General features: G+C 47.8%; 1 protein-coding gene and 1 long non-coding RNA gene across 6 annotated transcripts in view; one reads left to right on the forward strand and one right to left on the reverse strand.

Annotated features, from left to right (window-relative positions):
- Positions 1 to 27,027, forward strand: part of ARHGAP33 (Rho GTPase activating protein 33) — a 472,696-nt gene that overhangs the window by 328,600 nt on the left and 117,069 nt on the right. For all 5 annotated transcript variants that reach the window (XM_085615935.1, XM_085615936.1, XM_085615934.1 and 2 more), the window contains 4 exons: positions 9,935 to 10,019; positions 14,171 to 14,257; positions 20,589 to 20,726; positions 21,734 to 21,826. In XM_085615935.1, the coding sequence (XP_085472061.1) occupies positions 9,935 to 10,019; positions 14,171 to 14,257; positions 20,589 to 20,726; positions 21,734 to 21,826 (403 nt within the window). The remainder of the gene's footprint in view (positions 1 to 9,934; positions 10,020 to 14,170; positions 14,258 to 20,588; positions 20,727 to 21,733; positions 21,827 to 27,027) is intronic.
- The window catches only part of LOC146809124 (uncharacterized), a 340,848-nt gene that overhangs the window by 85,371 nt on the left and 228,450 nt on the right, over positions 1 to 27,027 (reverse strand). The gene's annotated exons all lie outside the window — the stretch shown is intronic.

The following is a 27,027-nucleotide window of genomic DNA, read 5'->3' on the forward strand; positions in this document are numbered from 1 at the left end:
AGCTTTGTTGTGTCCTCAGACACTTGTTGGGGGCCTGCCTGGGTGCTACGCCGGTGAAATGGCTCGGCCACGTGGCAATGAATACGCGGGGAAAACGCTGCTGGGTTACTTGGTCCGCCGCCGTAGCCGTTCTGGCGTACGTGCGTGCGCACCTTTCTTTTATTCACTTAAATCACGTGATCGGACGCGTACGCCCAAGCGTATTGCGTCACGACTCACGACATCACAACACCCCGCACTGGTATAAGGAGCTCTATAAAAACAAATGAAACACACGAAAGAGAGAGGTTAGTGCCCTTCTATTTCAGATGCTTTGCAGTAGTTTTAAGACCTTAATTTCTCGTTGCTCATATGGGTGTCACTTCTGATATTTATCTTTCTCCGTGGACTTCATTACTTGATTTTATTCGCATGAAAGTCTCACACATTTGGCCGTTGAATGTCACACATAGTCACACTGAAACTATGAAAACTTCACACACCAGCAATCTCAAACTTTGGCAGCTATGTCCTATATATTATGTACTACTAACCTTTAAGGCCAAGAAACATTTAAGTGGATTGCACACCTGCTAAACGCCTCTCAGAAGCAACCCAGCTGCATAATAGCCCATGCCTCATTTTCTAATAGGATTTCTTTTTGAACCCTCGCATATTCGCCATTACACTGTTTGAGTAGGAATGCATGTTTGTTACTTCGCTTCAAACTGGCCAATAGCTGTTTCTTAGACTCCAGGTATGATGCTCTTCTTCACTCACCATTGGGCCTTGGCGAGTCCCTGCGTGTTTGGTTCTGGCAATACCAACACATTTGTGGGATGGATAACAGTATGACAGTATCAGTAGGGTTGAGGGAGGGTCAGTGTTGAGGGTGTCACGAAAAGTTCTGGGAAATTGGGTCATTTTCCCCTCTGCTCCAGCAGACTTATGTTCATCTGCTGCTTGCCAAGGCTAGGAGCTTTAGACCAGTACTTTATAGGGCCAGAGTAAGTAGTCGCGGTGAAGGACTCTGGAACGGAGGGCAGAGAATCGGTCAGTGTAGGTGATTGTCTCTGTCTCTTTTCTGGCCTCTCCTTACATTTTACCTGAAATTGTGTGGAACTCTCGTCTTACTGTAGCAACCCTCAGTTTTCCCGCTGTTGCTTCACATTTACATACAGTTGTTTTCATCGAAAACTGTTTCATATTTTCTGCTTTGATGTTTACTTTTGCTGTTGTCCCATACTGTCATTGTAAAGGAGATCTTTTTGTGAATATCCTCAGACAAGTACATGGAATGTTTAATCCATGCCAAAAAAGTTGTGTTGCAATTACTTTAATGCAAGGGGATGTTTAATAATATGTAGATCATTGTGTGCTATAAATTCTGTATAATCTTTTCAGTATTCTTTTTTGGAGTCACATTGTTGAAATAGCATTGAAATTCCTATTCATAGATGTTAAGTGGTTTATAATCTGCTTTTGTAGAGGTAATTCGTGAATGCCAGGTTTTGGTTTGGTTCTGTGGTGACAGAACTACAAAATGAAAATTCAAAGTGGGGACTGGTCTTGAGAATGAGTAGCTCTTAACACAGGTGCACAGTTAACCTATTCCCAATATCTGTATATTGAATAGAATTTAGATTCATCCTTGAAATGCGTTTTGAAGACCACTTTTGCAAAATTTTAGAGTTTCGACTTTGGGCTGGTTTTTGGGCTGACACTGGTCTGCGTTGGGCTGGATTTGGGCTTATATTTGACTGTCTTTGGGCTTGGGACAGGTCTGAAAATCTGTACAGCTTGTGAAGAAAGCAAGCCTTGCACGCACAAACCTTATCGAGTAGGCGGCAGAGGTGCACGCTTCTCTCACATACACAATAGGTACACCACAGGCAGCCACAGTGCTATCTACTGAACCACAACAGGTGCCATGTAGGCATCCGTTCAAGCGCCCCTCACTCGGAACAGATAGGTTATTTTTTGTAAGAGAGCAAGACAGACAGACACATCCCCCCCCCCCCCACCCACCTAATATACACCGCATCGCTCTCAGGAGTGCATGCTTTCCTCACTCAGAGAACAAGTATAGTGCAAACAGCATACATGCAGAACAGGTACCATATGGGCATCAGTAGTACAAGCTTCCCGGGCACTCGGAACAGACCTTGCAGTAGTGCAAGTTTTTCTCATATTTAACAGGTGCAGCACAGTACAACAATAATGCAAAGTTCTCCCCTCATACTGAAAAAGTACAGCACCCTATGCATAGCAGCAATGCAAGCTTCCCCTTGCGTACTAAAAATACAACACCCTATTCAGCAGCAATGCAAGCCACGCTACTGTACAGAATCATTACAGTACCCTATGCAGCAGCAATGCAAGCTTCCCCTTGCATATTGAAAAAATAGCGCCCTCCTCCAGCAACAATGCAAGCTTTCCTTTACATACAGAAACATTACAGTACCCTATGCAGCAACAGTGCAAGCTTCTTGAATAAAGAAAATTACAGCACTCTACTCAGCAACAATGCAAGCTTCTTGAATAAAGAAAAATTACAGCACCAGGCGCGCAACACCATTGGGCTGAAAGAGCTTCAGCATACGGGCCCCCGTCATGCGTGTCTGCCTGGGCTGAAACAGCTTCTTGGGCGCACACACAGCCGCACCCGAGTACTTCACAGGTCTTTAAAATATAATTTACTTGCTAACAAGGCTTTGTTGTTTTCCACCCCGTCGTGGATCCCCTGCCATCTCCACTCTGGCTGGAAAAAAAATACCCCCCCCGACATTTTTAGTAGCCCCCCCCGAAATGTGGCTCTAGTTGCGCCTCTGTACAGCACCCTATCCAGCTTCCCTTTACATACAGGAAAATAACAGCACCCTATGCAGCAGCAGTCCAAGCTTCCCCTTACATACAGAAAAAACATTACAGCACCACAGACCTCAGCAGAAACACAAAACGGACATATGGCAGAAAACTGCAGCACACGCTTCCTTCACTCACACAGATATAGTGAAGGCAACACACATGCTTCCCTCTCTCTGAATTATGGAGGACCCTGGGCACCCCAGTGATGCCACATCAAAATACAAGAGAGCATGAGAAGGAGTGAGGGCTGCAAAAACCTAGCCCGGAACAGGAAACCGCGACTGGGTAGAGGAGTGCGTACAAGAGCACCCAAAGACTGGAGGACTGGGCACACCACCTGAGGGCACTGAGGAGCTTCAGAGGGCCACACTGGCACATACTAAAAACAAGACCGACCTCATTCACAAAAGGTATTGCTAATGCTCCTACAGTATTTTAACTTCTTCTCCCAGCAGTTGACGAATATGAAAAGGTTTCCCTCAGATTTATGGCAGCAGGGCACCGCGTGCCACAGCAGCGCAATCTATAGACATAGCCCCTGTAAACAATGTGAGAAGAGCTGTAGGTTGCAGGTGGCATGCAGGGCACAGCAAAGCCGTGCAGGTGCCAGCAGTGGCCATCAGCTACTCGTAAACGAAGCCTGCTTTAGTGGGCGAGGAGCGATAGAAGATGAGACTGTTTGACTTCCAGGTTATGGAATTATTGATCATGTGTATAAATGTGTTGGGGAGGAGTCCTTGATCAGGACTACTATTACTAGTAAAATGTGGCACCCTCTGCTCAGATGAAGGGAGACTCAGCTGTGTATCTTGAGTTCCATGGCCTGCTGGCTGGGCTCTGAAGGTTGTTTTTAGGGAGGTACACACCTCTACTGCTGCCACAGGGTCCTTCGATCTACTCTGGTCACATAGGTTGTCCCAAAAATATCAATCCGGGGATGGCGGATATGAAGAGGTTGGAGTGGAGCGTTATAGGTGCATCCCATCCCCAGAAACAAAATAGCAACCCTAGGTGGTTGCCGTTGCCATACTTTGGGAGATAACTATTTCAGTAGTAACTATGCTATGAATGGCTCTTTTGAGTATTCTCTCAGTAGCTATTTCAAATAAATAGTATTCTATGAATAGCTGTTTGAGTACTGGGTACTCTCCCAGAAACTGTTTTTAAATATTTCTTATTCTAGGAATAGCCCTTTTGAGTACTGTGTATTTAGCGAATTGCTGGTTCCAGTGAGCTGCTGTTTTGTGCAGCAGGTATATTGTGAGTTGCTGTATTCTATGATGTCTGTTTGAGCAGCAGGTATTTTATTATGAGTGCTGTGTATTATGTGAATTGCCGGTTCCAGCGAGTTGCTGTTTTAGATGCAGGTATTCTATGAGTCGCTGTTTTGAGCAGCAGGTATTCTATGAGTCGCTGTTTTGAGCAGTAGGTATTCTATGAGTCGCTGTTTTGAGCAGCAGATATTCTATTATGAGCACTGTGTATTGTGTGAATTGCCGGTTCCAGCAAGTCGCTGTTTTGAGCAGCAGGTATTCTATAATGAGAACTGTGTGTTGTGTGAATTGCTGGTTCCAGCGAGTAGCTGTTTTAGATGCAGGTATTCTAAGAGTAGCTATTTTGAGCAGGATGTGTTCTACGAGTCGCTGTTATGAGCAGTAGGTATTCTTATGAGAAGCTGTTTTGTTAGCTATTATGAGTGTGAGCCCTTCAGAGTGTTCTTTGCAGAGGCACACTGGACTGTGGAAGCACTAGTCAAAGTGACTAATGGGCAGATCTCCTGGATAGCCCGTCGCTTCGGTTCCAGCTCTTGTGTCTGATGGCAAGTTCTCTTCGTGCATCGTCAGCACCAGCCACGGTGGGTACCTGGTACATCTTCTGGGCAGGTCAGTGCCTTCTGAAGGGCAGAACGCGAACAACTTATCTCTCACATTAGAACCCAGCTGTTTGGGTTCAGAGGTTAGCTATTTAGCCACAAGTCTCATATGTGTCAGACATTAGTACACTGTTCCTATATACTGAATGACACCTTCCTACGCTACACTGTTGCTGGTGCCGCTGGCAGGCCTGTGGGGGCTGTGGAGTAATCGGTCATACTGAACAACCTGCAGGAGTCTCATCTCGTACCATGGAACTAGAGCTTTCAGCTGGAGAGGTAGGCCTGCCTACACCTTTCCAGCTCCACATCCAGTCTGCTACTTCGGATCTGAAAGCTCTTTGTTGGACATGTATTGTGTCCTAACACATCCTGGCCTCCATAATGACTTTACTCTGGATTAAAATAGTTTCTGTAGGTTTCAGCTGAGGGAGGGTTCTCTGTACTCGAATCCCTTTCTCCTCCAGCATCCGCACAGAGAGGGAAGTACGTTAGTTAAGATGAACAGATAGGGTAGTGAGACCGTAAATATGGACAGGAAGGCTAATGAGACAGTGAAGGTGAACAGATAAAGTAGTGAGTAAAGATGAACAGATAAGGTAGTGAGTTAGCAAATGAAACAAGCATTTACAATGCAATGGTCTCGGCATTGGTAAAGTTAGAGCTATTGGCATTGCTCATGACATTATTTTTGTTTGTTTTTTGTTTGTAAAACATTTAAAGAAACGGCATTGTCATGAGCAATGCCAATAGCTCTAACTTTAACAATACCGAGACCGTTGCATTGTAAATGCTTGTTACTATGACCTGCTGGCTAGCTGTTTTTACGAGTCGAAATGATGCAGAGCTGAAGGAGTTCTCTCATTCCTCTCGGACTGGGCAAGCAAGTGGGGAGTTGAGAGCAGCGGCTAATGCTTCCGTCATCCCCCTGCAAGGCGGGGAATGGACATTGTTAGGCCTTAAGACATCCTGAAGGCACTGATTGGCACAATCACCAGAGCGTCATTACCCAAAGAGAGGAGGGCCCTGAAGCACAGTTGGCTGCCTGGACTACCCAGAAGGGGAAGGAAGGGGAAAGGAGAAACAGAAATGGGAAAAGGGGAAAAGAAAGGTAATTTAGAAAGGAAGGGAGAGAGAGTCAAAGAGAAAGCTATTTCTGGGCCAAGAAAGGAGGACACATTTTCACAGACTATGGTTTTTACGAGTATGGGTGCTGGACATCAGTGTCAATTACACCGAGTGCAGGAAGGAATCAAAGCGACACTGATGCAAAAGAACCCATGCCGTCATCTACTGTGAAACTTAGGGAAAATCTCATAAAAGACACTCGTTATAATGTAGTAAGAAAACGTGCAAGAGAGCTGAAGTGCTAAGGTCGAAATTCTACACTCACCCACACTTGCATTCCTTCTTTCAGGCCCACAGTTCACTGGCAGCATCTTCAGTGCACTATTCTCCAGCGTTTTGGGGCTTATGGTAGACAGTCTACAACCTCCAGGTCCACCCCCCGCCTGCAGTACATCCAGCCACCAGCCTTTGAGGTGGGAGTCCTGCCAACAATAATCCCATCAGCGCGAGTTCACCGATATATTCCACAATAAGGCCTACACTTCTGTCTCTTCCTGTTTCTGCCCCTCTCTGACGCCTGTCCGCTACCTTTAATCACTTTCCACCCCGTTTGCCCTCACTGTCCTCGCCGCCTGCCCTTTACCTCTGCCCTGTTTCTGCCCTTGCTCCTCGTGCACTGCCCCCGAGTGCCCGGACCTGCAGCTCAGCAGCAGCGCTCTCTCCACAGCCCAATGAAGCCTATCCTCTGCCCAGGGCTGTCCCAGACACCAAGGTCCGGGGGCGTGTGTGTGAATGGGCGCGCACTTAGGGGCCTTTCACAAACAAAAGTGACACTCGGGAGGGAGAGCGCGGCGGAGTGGGCGGGGTTTAGGAAAGGCCAAAGTGAGAGCAGAGTCACCAGCAGCCCAGGTGCCCCCCATATCTCCGCAGAGATCACGCTGCCCCCACCCCACCCCTTCCGAGGAAAACACACACATACACTATGCACCGGGTCTGACCCGCAAGGGGCTGCTTTTCAACCCCCCAGAGCAGGGACCACCAGGGGGCCTGCCTGGGAAAACAAGCACGCCAAATGGGAGGACGTCTGAGAAAACGGGCTGTAGTGGGGGAGAGGGGCTCCTACAAATCAAAACGGGATGGGGGCCGCCTGCAAATTAAACGTCTGCGGCCAGAATGTCAATTCAAAAACACGTCACTACAACAATACCACGTCCAGTAACTGACGTCACTGTGACATGATACAACCCATGACGCCCCTCACCTGATGAAGTGCGCTGATGCCATCGACGTTGGTGCTGTTGAGTAGGTCGCTCCCGCCTTTGCCCTGTAGCATGGCCTCGGCTTCTTCCAGGTCGCCTCCTGCGCAAGCTGTCAGAAATTCGCCGGCTCCATCGAAGCGAACTGCCCGGCCATCCAAGTTATCGTTCGCCTTTCAGCAGGCACAGGATCACGCATTAAAGCCGCCGCGAGCGTCTGCCCGAAACAACCGCAAGTGTCCATGGGAACTGCAGTTTGAACCCTGTACGAAGAGATGGCCTTGCCAATCACACAATCGACAATCGTAAACCACAGGTCCCAGAGTTCCATGCGTTGAGCGCTTGAAACAACAGAGACAATGAACCCCACAGATTTTTTTGTTTTGTTAAAAAGCAGGTTTATTTTTAGTCGCTCTTGAGGGGTGAAAATTAAACAACCAACAGAACCACACACGTCTTAGCTTTCACGCCTATTTATGTGTAAATGTTTGTCAAACAATCCAAGGTGGCCAAGAAGCAGTCTCGATCTTGAAAGAGCTGACTGAAGTCAGTAACAGTGTTTGACCTGCGGTAATGCCGGTGTCAGGGATTTCGCACACACTAACCTAATATTTTATGACAAGGCAGCGTCCTTTTCGGATTCGGGGGCGTGTTTTGCTGTTGTCTCCTCCCTGAGACTTTTCGCAAAAAACACGCCCCCCGATCCGAAAAGGACGGGGCATGATTGGAGTGACGGGACCTCTTCTCCAATGGCTGGCCAGCATTTACGAGGCCAGCCAATGGAGAACAGGGGAGAAAGGGGCGGGTTCAAGCCCCTCTTCTCCCAAGTCATTAAATCTCGGAGCGAGACTGCGCAAGCGCAGCCTTCGCAGCCGAGACCTAAAAAGCCATAGTGAGTATAAAGATTAACAAATTGGGTAGGGAGTCAGTAAAGGTGAACCAGTAGAGTAGTGAGTTAGTAAAGATGAACAGGAAGGGCAGTGAGTTAGTCAAAAGGAACAAATGGGGTAATGAGTTAGTAAAGGTGATCGGATAAGGTAGTGAGTCAGTAAAGGTGAGCAGGTAGGGTCTTGAGTTAGTAAAGATGAAGAGATAGGCTAGTGTTGGACCCTGGGAATGTGCTTTGTTTTGAAAAGGTTTACCTATGTTCTGATTCCTCATGCTCAGAAGCTGCCTGCCTCCCTAGCTTCTCATTTTGCGGTGGTGTTAAAGTTCTGTTTTTGCCTGTATTGATGATGTGTGGTTGGTTGTACTTTTTTCCATCACCTTTGCCACCCTTGGGTTGTGTCACTGCGTATCCTGACACTTAAGACACTCCTCGTTGTATGCATGCTAGGGTAGTGATACTTGTGTAGGCCCCTTTTCTGGTGTGGGGTTGTGTTGTGGCACCACTGAGGCCTGCCAGAGGTTATGAGTTGTAGTCTTTGTGAAGGACACGTTTGAAGGCCTAGGCTTTGTGTGGCTATGCAGGTCTTTGTGACCCGCTAGGCTTAACAATTGACTCAGATGTTGTGCTGCTTTCACTCTTGCTAGTTACTTTTGCATGTTGACACTTAATAGGTGTTACTTGTGCCCAACGTAGTGGCCCCCTATTGTGATGATGTTGAAAAGGCCGAAACAAATATTTATAAGGTTGTTTGGTATGAACCCTGTGACCTCCGAGTTACAAGTTGTACTCTGCCACCGTTACTGAGTGCACTGCTGCTGTTTGGTGGTTGTATTCCCCCGCCTAGAAGCTGCCTGGCTAGATCTCCACCGTGGGATTTGTTGCTTCCCAGGTTGTTTGGCCTTGAACAGTGATTCCTTGTGTTGTGTAGCCATGTCTGGATGTATTCTGCTGGCCCTTGCATCAATGTTATCTTTCTTTCCTAGATCTTTCAGTTGCATCACTCTTAGTAGGGACAATGTCAGTGCTTTCGCCCGCGCTCTGATGCTAGTGTGATCACACCGGTGTGGCGCCTCAGTACTCAGAAGTTTCCTAGTTGTTTGAAGGGTGTTGCTTAGGCTTTCAGTGAGTTCTCGTGTTATTTCGATGGTCTGGGTGTGTTGTGTCGCCCCTCAGAAGTTGTCTTTCTCTTTAAAACGTATTCTCATATAATTAACATGGCTGTAGTGTGGGCCCAGGTGCACCTCACGTTGGCACGTTTTGGCACGCTCACATTTGCCTATGGCTCTATATTGTAGAATGTGTTTGTATGTTGTTGTGTTGACCGTTCAGAAGCTGTCTAACTTCCCTCAGACTTTGATTTGTGCTGCTAAATCTTCTCTGAGTAATGTTTTAATGTGGTGCTTAGAGCGGTGTATTGAGCGTGGTCACAGGTGACCTGTTTCTTATAAGAATGCTTGACGTGTGTTTTGACTAGAGGGCACGCACATTTTGCTAATATGTTCCTGTTGAAACTCTGTGAAGGTTTTTTTCTTACTCCAAAGCTTTGCAACTAAATAAACTTTGCAGATGATACCAAGTTTAAGAGGAATCCTACTGAAAAATTCCCCAAAGAAGGTTTTGCAGAACAAAATCTCTGCAAAACGGAGTGAATCTTCTTGCGATAAAAGTTCAAACTGGAAAAATGTTAAAGAACTTTAGTTGGCTATGTATGTTGGCTACAAGTAAAGTTTGTAAACTGTACAGAACATTTGCAACTTCCAAATGCGCAAAGTTCGCAAACTTCCCGAAACTTAGCAGTAAAAATGTATCTGCCGCCCCCTATGTGTTTGTGTGTCGTGCCGTTCCAGGCTCAGAAACTGCCTGGCGATTGGGGATCCTACACCGAAGCCCTCTGCTAAGTGTGGTACCAGCCTGTTTTCGCCTTGTGAGCTCGCAGTGGTGCTGCGCCTGTATCAGTCAGTTGTGATGCTTTCCTTTGACTCCTTGTGCTCCTCCTTACAGGTTCTCCCTGGCCAAGGGTCCATTCCCCAAGCTCGCGGAGTGTGCTCACTTCCACTACGAGAATGTGGACTTCGGCTTCATCCAGGTAAGAAGCGTTGATTGGCCGGGGTGGGTATGTGTTTTTCTGAAGATGCGCCCACCTCTGATGCTGATGGACTCCAGTTTGAAGTACGTTTTACTTCCAAGTGGAGTTCCAAGTGAAGTGCATTAATCAACGGTTACCTACTTTGCTTGCTCAGTGCCTTAGGCTCTGGAGAAAGGTTTAGGCACTCGGATATTAAAGTACAGTCTGTGCAGTCCAGAGTAGGTTTGATTAGTAAAATATCGACCTGAAGTGAAGCGCGAAAGCTCCTGGTCTGTGTTTCACCTTCATTAGAACTCATCAGAGGAGTATTATCATCACAGACTTGAAGGTGGTGAGTGAAAGGGAAACAAATTGTTTGCAAATGCAATGTGACCTGTTGATTAGCGCACACACAAAGAAGACGCATGTATTCTAGGAGCTCCGAGGGTTGTTCATTTGGGTGTTTTTTTTTTTGGAGGGTGGTGAAGGCCATTTACACTAATTCTCTTTGCTTGAAGTCGTTGCACAATCACGTACTGTGCTGCCGGGATACGTAGAACGTTGAAGGATTCATTTCACGTGGAATGTCTGGCTAAAGTGGGAGCCCCAAGAAATCCCACAGTAACCTGTCTTTTTCACGTGTGTTTGAGTGTCACCGTGAGCTACCCAATCAATCGGGGGTTTGTAAAGCGCACTACTCACCCATTAGGGTCTCGTGGTGCTAGGGGGGAAGAGGGTGTACTGCTCCGCTGGGGTCATCTGAAGAGCCAGATCGTGACGTCTTTCCTGAACTGGGACGGTGTAGGGACTTGCCAGAGGAGGAGGGGGAGGTCGTTCCTGGTCTTGGCTGTAGAAGCGTGGGATGTGGCCACGGAGAGGTTGGCTGATCCGAGGTTTCCTTTTGGGGGCGTGGAAGGAGAGCGTGTTGAGGTATTCTGGTCTGCTGTTGTGGAGGGCCTTGTATGTGCACATGAGTAGCTTGAATGTTGTTCTTTTGACAGGGAGCCAGTGTAGATCGTGGAGGTGTTGGGTGATGTGGTTGTGCTTGGAGATGAGTCTGGCTGCGGCGTTCTGGACGGTCTGGACCCAGTGTTTTTCATATGTGTAAACACCTCCCTCCCCTCCCTATTCCCCCCCCCCCCCCGCCCTCCTCAGATCTAAGGAGTAATATTTTATGTTTTGACCCCTAAATGTGTATTTGCTTATCTTGTGGTGGACACAATTACATTGTGGTGAAGAGTGCGCCCAGAGCTCCCTACATCAAGTCCTACATGGCTTGTGTTTTCTACCACGACATCATCACTTGTACCCAATGCCAAATCACTAACACCTGTGTTTCTGATGCGACCACGTGTCCTGCATGCAGGTGGCACCTGGCTGGCCAGCTCACCCACTACTGAACAGCATTCTGGACCAGCCCTGAGCTCTACCAGACAACAATTCCTTGGGCCACAAGACCATGAAGACCAGAGACCGCGCAATGAGCAGTTCACATGGTTACAACGGGATTTATTTAGAGTGTGGGATTTTGTACATTGAATAAATGGACTCCAGCCGAAAAAACATGTTTTATAATGGCTGCATTTGATTCTCTGAAATAAATAGATGCCTTTTGGACTCTAATAACCAGTTCCAAGATGCAACTGGAATTACATTGATTTTGTACCATAGTAAATCAATATGCCAGAAACGTAATCTGTTAGAAACTATTACAAAGTGCCAACAAAAAGATGAACTGTACTACCCTTAGTACTACACCGCTTCTAATAACTCCATCCTTGCCCTCACACCCACCCAGCACCACAGACCAAATGAACGCCCTAACCACCACCCCACACTTAGAAATACACAACTGGTGGTGCAGTCAAAGAAAAAACGATTGGTTCCTCCGCAAAACAACCCTATCTAAAAAGCACTCTAGTGCTCACCCACATACCCTGACAAACAATGGACACCCCTGGGCCTTTACTGCTTCTCGACCCACAATTCATGCCACTGCAACGCGCTGTGCCACCCAGGCACAACACTCTGCCATGCCTGGTCCCCAATCACTCACCAGCTATGTTTTACTTTCTCTTTGTGATACAGTGACAGCTAATCTATTTGTTTCCTTCAAGAACCTGTGTTATCCCCGAGGCATATTTTTTGCAGTTTTTTAAGATTATTTTCTCCAGCTATGCTGTAGCCTCCCTGCCTTCTCTGACTTTAGATTATCTGGTTTCTCTGCTCATTCCAGCCCTTCTCCCGTTCATTCAGCATGTGCCTTATTAATACCTCTTCTCGTCCAGCTCAAACTCTATATTTCTTGACTCTGTTTCTGTTCCCTGCCACTGACACAACATTGTGTATAAAGCAGGTGATAATGTTACAACTGCATGGCACTTTTTTAATCTACCCTAGAAAGTATAGAAGGCGAAGTGGACCATCCAGAATTCACACTTTCTATACTTAGGATTGCAACAGATCATTGAACGAGGCACATAACCCACTGAGCTATTTAAGTTCACCCATCTTGTATGTTTGTATTCCCTCAGATCTGCACAGCAGACCTCCCATCACATGGATGGTCCACTCTTCTTGTGTGCTAATCTTCCTGTTGCTCGCCACTCGTTACTCCTGTAAGACTTACTACAGTTACTGAATTGTGAATGTCAATGTGGTCTCTGTTCACCTTCAAAACATAATGCTGGCGTGTATTGTGTGCACACCTTGCAGTATTTTTGTGAATGTGGTGTGAGCCTGCTGGAGTATATCATGTACACCCTAGATTTAAGTCTATATTGCGAAGTCACCTTGACACCATGGAGCATCTCTGTCGGACTGTGCATTTCAGGAGTAGTCCCTGTGAGTGTTTCTCACTGCGCCAGGTTGGTGTGTGCCTCGCGTGTACACCTGGTTTGACTACAATAGTACTTGTCATGTAGGCTTTAATGTGGGCCTGTCTGAGTGAGACACTGGATTAGAAGCTTGTATAAGTAAGTCATTTGTATATGCCTGGAGTGTTAGGAGATGAGCAGCCTCCAGTGTGAGCTGCAAGCAGTGTGTTCACCGCAGATGTAGGACTGTCAGTGAGGGCCTTGTGCTTTCAGGCATGAACACCTGAATCTAGCTTCGGCACACCCTGGTGTGAGTCTACCTGAGCTGGTTACATGTTTCTCAGGGGGATAGTTGGCGAGAGATTGTCACATGGACTCCTTGTTGCGAGTATGACATGCGTATATCACAGGTGGCCTTTGTCCTGTTCTGGGTGCATAGAAGTTAGCTATGTACGCAAGGTGTACATTGCCAGATCAGTGGCTGGCATACTCTTCTGTGATTCTGCTAGTACATGTAACCTTTACATCCTGGTAGGAACCTTGTGATATGTACCCACACAGATGTATGCTGGTTGGAGTGAGGGGAAAGGAAGTATCCAGATGTATGCAGGAGAAGCTTATGTGTGTGCACCACTGGTGTAGATCTGAGACTGAGTCGTACTGACTCTTTTGGGAATGTGGCACAATTGGTCACATTATTGACCTCTCCGAGTATGAAGCATTGTGTGTCTGACAGAGTACGTTATGTTTGCACTGTGGAGTGAGTGTTTTTTTTAGATCCATGCTTTTTGGAGGAAACTACGCTGTAAACCGGAGGAAGCCATAGTTACCCTAATGCACTTACTGCCGGAGATGCCATGTAAATCCCCATCCACACACCAATAGGATGCAGTCATCTGCTGTTGAGGGATTTTATTATGCTTACTAGAAGGGTGTCTAGTTATTTTTAGGGTCAAGACTAGTTAGGCCTACATTAATAGCATGGAATTAATGCTCATTTGTGATACTGGTAGCCACTAAATTGTTTCACAATTTTGAAATTTGAGTGGGATTTATAATTGCTCTATGATCAATTTACAGGGCCAATACAGCTGTTGTGGTTGTGCAGTGGTAAAGGCACAGGATCCTGTGTGTGTACAATAAGAGATTTGTATGCACCCCTTATTTTGTTTTTGAATTCCTAAAATTTGCCCCAGAATTGAAATAAAAATAAAGTGAATGCCCATAATTATCAGCCATCTTCCTTTTTTACTACTTACTCTGCTTTTGATGAAAAACCATTGAACATGCCTCTTGTATTGTGAAAGCATTGACTGGATGCTTTCTGAATTAACATTGTGCTCTTGTGTGTTTCAGCTTCTGGTTTCATCAGATCGGAGTGAGGACCCCTCAGTGGTGGCTGCTGACGGGGAGCCAGTGTGTGCCGTGCAGGTCACATGTCAGGTAGGGAGGGTGCTGTGTGCAGCAGGGGACCGTGATTCAACTCAACAGCACAGTTGAGCACCCCTCCCTGACAGTATTTGAGTTATCCCCGTTAGCCAATCCATGCTGGTCTTCCCCCACCTTCCAGTTTACCCTCCAGCTGAGTAGCTTTCCTAGCCGTGGGACTCCCACACAACCTCTCCACCTTACAGCTCAAAGACTGTCCTAGCCTTGGGACCCACAAAGCGTCATTGACCCTGCAGCTCACAGGTTGTATTAGCCTTGGTGCCTACACATCCCCCTTCACTCTTCAGCTCATAGGTTGGCCTAGCCTTGGATCCTGCAGTGCCCCCTTCGCCCTGCAGCTCACAGGTTGTATTAGCCTTGGTGCCCACACATCCTCCTTCACTCTTCAGGTCTTAGGTTGCCCTAGCCTCGAGTCCATACTGCCATCACCCCCTCCAGTTCAAAATGTGTCCTTGCCTTGGGACCTACACAGCGGTCTACCCTTCATGTCAGAAGCTGTCCATGCCTTGAGACCCATACAGCCTCGTCCCCATTCACAGATTAAGAAATGGTCCTAGCCTTGGCGCTCTCACTCTGCTGCCTCAACCCTCCACCCTCTTTCCGCAAGAGTTGTCCTGGCCTTTGAAACTGCAAAGCGTCCTACATCATCTGGCTCAGCTTTCCTATCCATGGTACCCGCACAGACTACTCCATCTTACAGCTCACTGCCTCCCTCACCCTGCAACACAGATGCCGTACCAGTCCTCAGACACCACACTGCACCTTCTTACATGCTGCTACAGTGTCAGAAGAGCACTTCATATTCTCTCTGGTAAGATGGGTTCACTCTTCCACCGTAGCACCACTTTCTTGATTCTGTCCCATTATGGGCCAAGGTCAGTAGTGGTGTGTGTTTTAGGTTGTCAGTGTCACTAGCTTGCATAGAAAACCTCTGACATACTTGACTCCTGATATACTTCCTATCTGGAGTTCAAGATGACATAGGTCTGCAATAGTTTAATCTTTTGCCATTGTATGTTTAGTGTCTGTGTCATGAATGGTACATTGGGGTCTCCCTAAGGATACAAAGAATGACCACAGAATATGCGAGTCCCTGTCCTGAGTCAGGCACTCTTACTGTGGCTCTCTGCTAGCTCAAAAGAAGCAGTCCACAGTGTCTGGACACCAGGACAAAAACAAAAAAACACTACTAATGAGGCAGCAGCCTCTATAGCCCTGGTGGGTACAGTACAGCGAACACTCCATGCAATAGCAACTGTTAGGGTGTTTACAAACGGGAACCAACAGGTCACACCTGAACTAGACAATGACAGTGCAGAGGCTGGATAATTCAGCAGCTAACTTCTGATCAACTGGACCTATAGAGATCATGAGTCTTAATATAGAAACACACCACAGACCTACACAGGAAATAAACAGGTTCGAAACAGTAGTGCTTGAGGATAGAGCACAGGCCGCGAGAAAGGGGTGAAGGACAGTCTAGGAAATGACCATCTGTTGAGTAGTGTACCTTGAAATTTTCGCTATATCGGTTTTAGCTAGCTGTAGAACTCTGCACGTTATCCCTGTTATCCCATGGTAAACTGGTTGTGCTCACTATTTTAACGTGGTTAAATTGGCATAACCCTTATGACATATTTAACTTACCTATCAGCAGTGGCGTTTTGAAACCTCCCCCCCCCCCCTTCCCCCCCTCCCCCTGCTTTTGCAGCTTAAGCGGGGGTGGTGTTGACATTCACAGATATTTGAGCCTTTCCTATTTGCAGACAAAGGCGCTTTAAAATATGGGAAACCGATAACAGAGGTCAAGCAAGGAAGGGTAATTACAACAAAGAAATGAGGAGGAAAAGAGGGGGAAGAAAGAGAGAGGGCTGGAAGGAAGAGCGAAATGAAGGGCATATGAAAATAAGGAAACTGACGAGAAGGAAAGGTAAAAAGGATGGATGCAAGGATAAAACAATATTTGCATGAGTGAGAGAAAGTGGCTGGAATGATAAAAGTCTGGATAAATGGTCGCCTGTATGGAGGTGTGGAAGGATGGATTGCTAGTTTGATAAAAGAAATGTGAATTGGCGGATGGATGAAGAATGGCTAGATGAGTGGATGGGTAAAAGGATGTATACATTTTTGAAAGTTGCAGCGGAAGGATAGAAAACTAATAGTGGATGGATGGAATGGTGAAAGGATGGATGAATGTATGAAAAGATGGATGTATACATGAAAGGCTTAAAGATGAACAGAAGGGGTTAATAAAGGACCTCATTTAGAGTCGGTTGGGTTACTTGCTTTGCTCACCCAATGGCGTTTGAGGTATATTTCAAAGTTGGGGTTATTGTAATTTGCTGGCTACTCCCTTGCCTGTAAGTCCCTACTATATGGGACAAGTTATTTTCAGGGCCTGTAAACTTAATGCTGCTAGTGGACTGCTGCACCTATTGTATCATCCACTACAGTGGCAGTGTAAACATGGCTTCAGGCTTACCATTGTAGCCTGACTGGTGCAGTTTAACAACTGCAATTCGACCTACCAAAATAATCTCTTTTGAGAGGTCTAAACGTTCCTTTTAAATATTAATAAGTCACTCTTAAGTATGCATCATAGCCCATAAGGCAGGGTGCATGGTATTTAAAAGTAGGACATGTAGAAAGTTAATGTTAAGCATGTCTTTACAGTTACTAGATCTCAAAAGCTATTTATTTTCACTGTAGCAAGACTGGCAGTTCCATAGAAGAACACTGGGATGCACTAATACATTTAATAGTACTATTTTCAGCTAGGAAATGGTTATACATTTCATTCTTGTACTCTGTAATATTTATTAAAAGCCCAAATCACGAGTGAAGTTGCATTTTTAAGAAACATTAAGGAAAACATACTTTTAAAAAGAAAGTTATATTTTTAATGACTAAAAACTCTGAAAGCTAATTTGCATTTTCCTCCAAATGCAGCCCTCTGAGTGCTCAAGGTCTGAAAGAGGAGTGACAACTTCTCCCAGAGCGGAAACAAAGGCCTGGTTATGGGGGGGTGGGGGGTTTCTGTTCCTCTGGCAGGTTGACTATTTGGGCAACGACCATGAGCTTAATTAACATCAAAGTGGTCTCCCCTGTTAAAGGGGGATGTCAGATGACACCTGCACATGTCATTGGTCAGGCAGGGTCTAATCCCAGACGGAAGAGATCTGCCTTAGAGCTGGTTTGAAGTGCCCTCAAAGGAGGGGTTGTTCATTTCCCTGGCTGCACATTAGGGGTGGGCACACAGGCTCTGCAGAAGGAGTTTCGCCATCTTGGACTTGAGCAGAGAGAGACGGAGACCCTGTGGGATTGTTTGCAGTAGGGTACGCATGACGTGCTACAGAAGTGGGAAGGGTAACCCCTGGAAAATGTTACCCCTTTGTTTAGAGAGGGGACAGAAGTCACCCCCAACCACAGGCTAGAGCCAGGAATAAATGTAGCCGCCCCAGTACCCTCCTCAGGGCCCTGAGGAATATCGGAAGCAGGCTGAACCTGTTTGTGACCCGAGAAGAGCCTGAAGGACTCAACCTGATCTTTCTTGTACCCAGGACAAACAAGTTGACTCCAAGGGTCATGAGGCTGACATCTTCATGAAACAGGGTTAAAACAAGCTACAAGAGGTCTTTCATGCAGCTTCCCAGCTGTCCAGTTACAATAGGCTTTGCGCTGGACCCAGGTTTATGTATGAAGTGTTAGTCTCTCTGCGCATTTTGAAGAGGGGTGACTATCATGGTGTGCTGCGCTATTACTGAAGTTCCCCTGAGGCAAGCCTGGGTATATTTTGGCTTCTTAAACTAAGTACCGGCATGGAGGTCTGGGACTAAAGAAAATAAAAGTGCTACTTCTGGAATGGGATGTTGCTGTTGCCCATGTTCCTTTATTTTTGGGCCTTTTGGCTGCTGTGGAAAGGGCCTGCTGCTCACTCTCACGTTAAAGAGCTGTCAAGTACTGCTTAGCTGGATGCTGTTCCCAGGGCGCAAGCCTGAGTGCGTGCACATGCTTCACTGTGAGCGCACTTGTCACCGCCCCTAACCAGTGAACCGTCACAGACCCCCATTTGTTCTATTCCATTTCATCCCTTACTCACCCCTTGCTTACAGCCACACGCCCTTTCATACTCTTTACCAGCAACTCTGCAGAAGGGCTAAGTCTCTGCTCAACCAGCATCCTGCTATCCTCGGCAGCACAACAACTCCATTAATCACGGTCTACTGTCTATGCAGTGTGGCTGTGGTGCAGCACCAACCCAGTTTCTGCTTCTTGTGTGTGTCACAGCCAATCCCTGCCATGCCTGTAGTCTTCAGCCGAAGGCCATTCAATCCCAAGGTCAATGGCTGCTGTTCATGCACATCCAATCCCAAGCCTAAGGGGCTACCATCTATGCACATCCAGTCCCAAGCATAGGGGGCTGCCATCCATGCACATCCAGTCCCAATTGTAGGGGGCTGCCATCCATGTACATACAATCCAGTTGTACGATGGTACAATGCTGGTAAATACATCGCATGCCTTTGCCTCGCATTTTTTAGCACACATGTTTTACCGTGATTATGCATTTACATCACATGCCAATACCACGGATTGTTTTTAGATTTAAAAACTATGTATTTGTGGGGGGAGATCCCCACTCCCCCCAATTTACCTTAAATACGTGGTATTGGCATGCATTGTAAATGCATATTTGGGGTAAAAATATGCATGCTAAAAAATGCAAGGCAAAGGCATGCGATGTATTTACCTCGTTGTAAAGACTGTTTCCCATCCTGTCCCAAGCCTAGGGGGCTGCCATCCTTGCACCTCCAATCCCAAGCCTAGGGGGCTGCCATCCACGCATAGCCAATCCCAAGCTTAGGGGGCTGCCATCCATGCACATCCAATCCCAACCCTAGGGGGCTGCCATCCTTGCATATCCAATCCCAAGCCTAGGGGGCTGCCATCCTTGCATATCCAATCCCAAGCCTAGGGGGCTGCCATCCACGCATAACCAATCCCAAGCTTAGGGAGCTGCCATGCATGCTCATCCAATCCCAACCCTAGGGGGCTGCCATCCATGCACATCCAGTCCCAGGCCTAGGGGCTGCTGTCCTTGCACATCCAATCCCAAGCCTAGGGGGCTGCCATCCATGCACATCCAATCCCAAGCCTAGGGGGCTGCCATCCATGCACATCCAATCCCAAGCCTAGGGGGCTGCCATCCATGCACATCCAATCCCAAGCCTAGGGGGCTGCCATCCATGCACATCCAATCCCAAGCCTAGGGGGCTGCCATCCATGCACATCCAATCCCAAGCCTTGGGGGGCTGCCATCCATGCACATCCAATCCCAACCCTAGGTGGCTGCCATCCATGCACATCCAATCCCAACCCTAGGGGACTGCCATCCATGCACATCCCATCCCTAGGGGGCTGCCATCCTTGCACATCCAATCCCATCCCTAGGGGGCTGCCTTCCCTGCTCATTCAATCTCAAGCCTAGGGGGCTGCCTTCCACGGTCATCCAATCCCAAGCCTAGGGGGCTGCCGCCCAGGCCCCTCTAACCCTGTGTGTTTGTAGCTCTCTCTCGCTGTCTTTGATCCCATCTTGCCATTTTCTAAACTTCCCATGACCCCCAGAGTCAAATTAAGTTTTCCCTGTTTTGATGTGGGGTATTTCAATGCATTTAACGTTTTGCACAAGATAATTCGTCGTTTGAAGAACCCGCAGTGGAAATGCAGATTCTGCAACTTTTTACAAGTATTAATGGGTAGTAACACCAGCTATTTACTAGTGGAAAATGTCTGCATTGGTGCAGTATTACTGTTAATGAAGCGGTGAAGCACTTTACAAACGTGATAACATATCACTCGAAATCAGTAAAATACAATACATTTGTAGTGACCGCCACGTATTTCAGGCTTAAGAATTCCTGAAAGACTTGTATGTTCTCCAACTCTGCTGGAGGTCAGGGTGGAAGAGCATTAGAAACTCCAGGTGTGTCCCGGATATTTTAGGATAGTCAACTCATTAAATTGTCCTACAACATAGGCTTCTTCTATTTGTCCAATTTGTTTTCTTCTCTCGTGTTGGTCTTGCTCCTCTTGCCACATGTCGCAGTAGTTGTTCATCTCTGCGTGTTTTCAGTTCTAGCTGTGTTTTGCCTTTCTCTTTGTATTCGTATCTTTCATACCCCTTTTCCCTATCACTGCTTATGTGTCCTTTAATCTGAATCGCTCCTCTCTAACTCTGTTCCTCTGTCTGACCCTGTTTTTCATGCGTCCTTCTCGTTGTCTTGGGCCGTTCGCAGTTCTCATCCCCCTTGCCTCTCTCCTGCAGGGGAAGTCCTGGCCAGTTCATCGGAGCTATGACGAGTTCCGTAACCTCGACACTCACCTGCACCTCTGCATCTTCGACCGGCGCTTTTCCCAACTGCCGGAGCTGCCTCCGTTTGCTGAGATCAGACATCGCACTGAGGTATGAGCGCATCTCTCTCGCACGTGGATCCCAGATTGGAGTACTCTGGAGGAACATGGCTGCCTCTTTTGAACATTGTGCTTACCTCTAGAATGGAGTCAAAAGCCTATAATAAGACAAAGCTGGAAGAGGGCTCTGGTGATCCTTTCTTGGGAGGAAGAGGCGTTCTGTCCCTTCTTGGAGGGAAGAGATGTCTTGCCTCCTCCTCGAGGGAGCAGATACGTGACCACCTCTGGTATTCAGAGGATTTTGACAAGCTTTTGGAAGGAACAGGAGCTCCACCTGGGGTGGGAAAGATAGTTCTTTTGTGCACTACGTAGGAGGAAGTGGTATCCTGCTCTTCTCTCATTAGGAGAAGTAGTAGCTGCTCTATTCTTGGAAGGAAGCAGTGTCTGTTCTCCTCTTGGGGCAGAAGCGGTGCCTGGCATCTGCGTGGAGTTAAAGGTACCTGGAGTGGTAGTCTGACCTCCCAGTAGGGGAGTGGGGAGAGCAATGCGTGGGCAGATGTTTCTTCCTTTTCACTTTTGGGAGGAAGTGCTGTCTGGCTGCCTTTGCCTCTAAGCAGAGGTAACTGGTCTTTTCTCATGAGGAATGGCCTCATTTTGGGGAACAGTGAAAAGGAGAGGTGCCTGTCCACCTCCTGGAATGAAAAGGAGTCTGGCCTTCTTCAGTTAGGTGGTTGGGGAACAGTGGGTGGGCAGATTTTTGCCTTTTCCCTTTTGAGAGGAAGTATTGTCTGGCTGTCTTTTCCCAGAAGGAACCCGCGACTGGCCTTTTCTAGGGAGGAAGTAGTCTGGCACCTTCTTGAATGAGAGGCGTGTGGCCACCTCTTCACAGGGTGAGGAGTCTGTAGGAAATATCTTTCTCACGGGAGACGGAGGCATCTCCCTGGCGGATCTTTGTCCTCGGAATGTTCATAGACATGTTTAGAAATAATGAGGAGCACTTGGTGTTGATGTTTTTTTATGAGGGTCACCTAGTTCTCATCAGTCTGCATTCTTTTCTAGCTCCTGATGCCGATGTTGTCTCAGTACCTGGAGAAGCTTTCCGCCATTATAGATAGCAACATCAACTGTGGTCCTGTGCTCACCTGGATGGAGGTATGTATATCCCAAGTCAAGGGACACCATGCAGAAAATATCACCTGCTTCATATTAGAAAGTGAAACGGAAGTCGCCTCCTGCGTGCACCCAACTCAACGGGACTGGCATTTGGTTGGACACTTCCTGTTTGTTAGACACTTGAGGAACATACATTATGGATACAGCTTGAGACTGAGCTCAAGGGTCCACTTGCCTGTGTGTATTTATCCTTTCCTGCTCCAGCAGATATCCCCCGTCCCAGGTCACGCCCAGTATCCTATTCCTCAACCGCCAGTGCTCAGAAGGTGGTTCTTTGTCTGGGTTCTGAATACAAGGATTAGACTTGTCTTGAGTAGAAAAGCAATTCTGTTTCAGAAGGTATGTCCATGCAATCATTTATTCATTCTACGATGATTAGTTTAAAAAATCATATAATTACTTTATCTGGGGTGTACCCTTCATCTATGTACTAAATGGCTCCGCGTGTTTAGGGGAAAATCCTTGTCAGAAACATATGTTGGAGGCATATGAGCTGCAGATTATACACTGTGCATAGATCGCCATCTGGTGTTGGGCCCGGATGTTTGCAGTTTGTTTTTCCTCTTGGAAAGTCTTTGGGAGTCACGAGGTCGGTGACTCCTCCTCTGGTTAGTATTGCGCATGGGCTTCGGCTCCATCCTCAGATTGTTTTTTTCCGCCATCGGGCTCGGATGTAAAACTTCGCGCTCCGGTCCCGAACTTCCTAGTTCACCGATCGACGCACAAATCCTCGCTCATCGAGCTTCTTCAACAAACATAAATCATCTTATTCTTTTTCTCTTCGGCACTTCTTCATTCCCGTGGTCGACGGCGGCCTTCGGGCCTATTCCGGCTCCTGTCTCGGCTGATGGAAAGAACTCCCTTCAAGAAGTGCCCTCGATGTGGGTCCAAGTTTCCCCACACCGATCTCCATGAAGTGTGCAACCTCTGCCTCTCCCCAGAACACGAGGCCCGAGACTGTCCCGCCTGCAAGTCTTTTCGCTCAAGAAAGACCATTTGAGATCGACGGGCTAGACGCAACATGGCGCACTCCTCGACCTCCGCTCCAGTCGACATCTTCGGGGACGACGTCGAAGCTCCGGGACGGCAGTACATCGAACAGAAGGACGACGACCTCGTCAGCGCTTCCGAGGCCGACGACTCAGATGTGGAGGACATCACCCCGGCGCAGCGGGTCGTGAGTACAATTCCCCCTCCCCCGCCTATTCTGAAAAAGGCTTCGGTCACACCTTCGCCTCCGGGCCTAGGCAAGACCAAGGACTCTGCTTCTCACACCCCACCTTCGGGCCCGGTAAAGAAGCCTTCCGGCAGCTCGGGCTCGAGCCAGCCGGCCACCGGTGCCGACAAACACCCTTCGGCACCGAAGAAAAAATCGGCCTCCACCTCCACAGCGACCTCGACACCGAAGTCTTCGGTGCCGAAACCTGCTCCGGTGCCGACCAAACATCACAAGACCCTCTGCACCGACACTCCGTGCCGAGACCCCTTTCGACACCGGCCAAAAAATCGGAGGTTCCCAGGAAGCATGCCTTCGACAAACCTAAGAACCCTTCGGCCCCGAAACAGTCGGCGCCGACCGATCAACCAGTGTCACAGGAGCTCTTCACACCGGATCCTTTGCAGAAAACCCTCACCAAGGATCCAAAGACCGGCCACTTGACATTGTCTTCAAAAAAGAGACACTTGGACAAGCCGGCTCCACCTCCACCTCCACCTCCAAAGAGAAAGGACATTGCTACCTCTCCTTTCAGGGTGCCTTCCCCACCTCCTTTACCTCCTCCGCCCTCTCCACCTCCACCCCCTCCACCTCATCGTTCCCCCACCTTGTCCCCTGTTCCGGACGATTTGGGGGACCCTTACTTTGATCCAGCAGATGTGCCACAAGATCCCACCCCTACTGGATCCCCAGACCCATGGGATAATTATAACAATCCGGACATCCCAGATGTCCCACAGGATGACCTTTATCCATCTAGGCCATCCCCTCCTGAAGATTCCTTGGGTTTTCACCACTTGTTACAAAGGGCGGCACACTACCACGGGGTGGAGTTACATACTGACCCAGACACCTTCGATGATACACATGGTCCACTGCTATTCTACCTATGTTAAAGGGCGTAATTAAACATGCCCCTGAGGTTTTTAAAGACCCAGTCAGGGCCCTAAACCCTCGGATAGAAAAGAAGTACAAAGCCGCCCCTACAGACCCTTCTTACATTAAGGGCCCTGCACCATTAGATTCCCTAGTGGTATCCACAGCCAGGAAGCGCTCAAATTCTCAGGCGTCAGGCGAAGCACCCCCACCTGACAAAGAGTCCAAGCTCCTAGATGCGTCAGGGAAGCGCACTGCGTCACAAGCGGCCAATATATGGCGTATTGCCAATACGCAAGCACTGTTGGCACGATACGACAGGGCGCACTATGATGAGCTAGAGACCATCATGCACCATCTCCCTGAAAAGTACAAGACTAGGGCTAATGAACTTATTCAAGAGGGCAAAACAATAACCAATATCTCGATACGATGTGCGCTAGATGCGGCAGATACAGCCTCCAGGGCCATAAACACCAGTGTCCTCCTCCGTCGCCATGCCTGGCTCAGGGTTTCAGGGTTTAAACCAGAGGTTCAAGCCTCTATACTAAATCACCCATTCGACCAAGATCATCTCTTTGGTCCTAAAGTAGATGAAGCCCTGGAAAAAATGAAAAAAGATACAGACACGGCGAAATCTATGGGAGCCCTACAAACACAGACTCCCAGGCGGTCCTTTCGCCGTTCTTCCTTTCGGGGCAAGGGCAGAGGCTACTCATCGGACAGTGCATCCACGTCCTATAAATCCCCCCCTCAGTCTACCTTCACAAAAGGTTATCAAAGAGACGGATACAGAGGCAATAAAAATAAGGGCAGAGGCAAAACAAATACCGCCTGCTCTGCCACACCTCCTGCCCAATGAATTTCCACCGCTCCCTCCAGACCATTCCACTCCGGTCGGAGGCAGACTACGACATTTCCTTCACGTCTGGGAGACAATCACCTCAGACAAATGGGTGACACAAATTATTCAGTCAGGGTATTGCCTAGAATTAACATCTACACCCCCCACCATTCCACCCAGGCACCGCCCTATGTCGCAAGAACATACTGCGCTACTGACACAAGAGGTGATCTCCCTCCTCCAAAAAGGGGCAATAGAGCAGGTCCCCATAATTCAACGAAATTTAGGGGTCTACTCCCTGTACTTTCTAATTCCAAAGACAGACGAGACCCTAAGACCTATCTTAGATCTCAGTCCTCTAAACACTTACATTCATTCGGACCATTTTCACATGGTAACCCTCCAACAGGTTCTTCCACTTCTCTCCCAGAACGTCTTTCTCACCACTCTGGACTTGAAAGACGCGTACTTTCACATCCCAGTACACCAATCTCACAGAAAGTACCTCAGGTTTGTGGTAGACGGACAACACTACCAGTTCAAGGTGCTCCCGTTCTGGGTAACAGCACCAAGGGTGTTCACCAAGTGCCTGGCAGTGGTGGCTGCACATCTCAGAAGACAGCACATTCACGTCTTCCCCTATCTGGACGATTGGCTCATAAAAGCCGCGTCCTACCAACAGTGTGTGCACCATACCGCTGCTACAGTCCAACTACTTCACCAGCTAGGCTTCACAGTGAACCATCAAAAATCCCACCTGGTACCATCACACACAAAACAATATCTCAGTGCCACCATAGACACCTCAAAGGCCATAGCCTATCCCAATCCTGCCAGGATTGCAAAAATACAGGCGCTGCGTCAAAAATTCCTATCCCAACACACTCTCCCAGCAAGAGTGTTTATGCAGGATGATGGCCTCTTGCATCTTTATAGTGCCACATGCAAGAATCCAAATGCGCCCACTTCAAGAGTGTTTGGCGCGCCAGTGGAACCAGGCCCAGGGGCAACTGACAGATCTGGTGTTGGTAGACGGTCGCACCCATCGCTCTCTGCAGTGGTGGAACACCACAAACCTTTCCAGAGGTCGACCGTTCCTGGACCCGGTCCCACAAATAGTCCTAACGGCAGATGCATCGCTCTCCGGCTGGGGAGCTCATCTGTTACATCTCACAGCACAGGGCACATGGACGCCGCAACAAAAGTTACTCCACATAAACCATCTGGGGTTACTGGCGATCTTCCTCGCCCTAAAATCCTTCCAGGCACAGATTTCAGGCAAGGCAGTCCTCATTCGTACAGACAACATGACTGCCATGTACTACATTCAAAAACAGGGGGGCACACACACTCCACAGTTCTCTCAGTTAGCACAGAGCATATGGAGATGGGCAATTCCACAAAAGATTTTTCTCCTAGCCCAACACGTCCCAGGAGTACAAAACACCGTGGCAGATCTGCTGAGCAGACAGACGCAGCAGATCCACGAGTGGGAACTTCACCCACAGGTTCTTCACCCGTTCTTTCAGAAGTGGGGGCATCCACACATAGACCTATTCGCCACCCACGAAAACAAAAAATGCCCAAGCTTCGCTGCCAGATATCCACACCCATTGTCCAAAGGCAATGCGATATGGATGAACTGGTGAAACAAATTTGCATACGCTTTTCCACCTCTCCCACTAATTCCATTAGTGGTCCGGAAGCTACAGCAGCATTCCCTAACTCTAATCCTGGTAGCTCCAACATGGGCCAGACAACCGTGGTACACCACGCTGCTGGAACTCTCAGTAGTACCACACCAAAAGCTACGCCTCTCTCCATACCTCCTAACCCAGAACCATGGAGAGATCAGGCACCCGGACCCAGCTCAGCTCAACCTTGCGATCTGGCTCCTGAGGTCCTAGAATTTGGATACCTTAACCTTCCCCCTGATTGCATGAACATTATCAGGGAAGCTAGACGCCCTACTACTAGGGCGTGCTATGCAGCAACGTGGAAAAGATTTGTTATTTACTGCCACAATAACACAATCAATCCCTTAAATGTATCCATACAACACATTATATGTTATTTACTCCATTTACAAAGGTGTAACCTAGCATATACCTCCATTCGGTTACACCTTGCTGCAATTGCTGCCTATTTACAAAACAGGCAGCACCTCTCACTTTTCAAAGTACCTGCCATCAAAGCCTTTATGGAAGGCCTCAAAAGAGTAATTCCACCCAGAGTGCCACCCTC

This window comes from Triturus cristatus, chromosome 7 (genome assembly GCF_964204655.1).
Source record: "Triturus cristatus chromosome 7, aTriCri1.1, whole genome shotgun sequence".
NCBI classification, from domain to species: domain Eukaryota; kingdom Metazoa; phylum Chordata; class Amphibia; order Caudata; family Salamandridae; genus Triturus; species Triturus cristatus.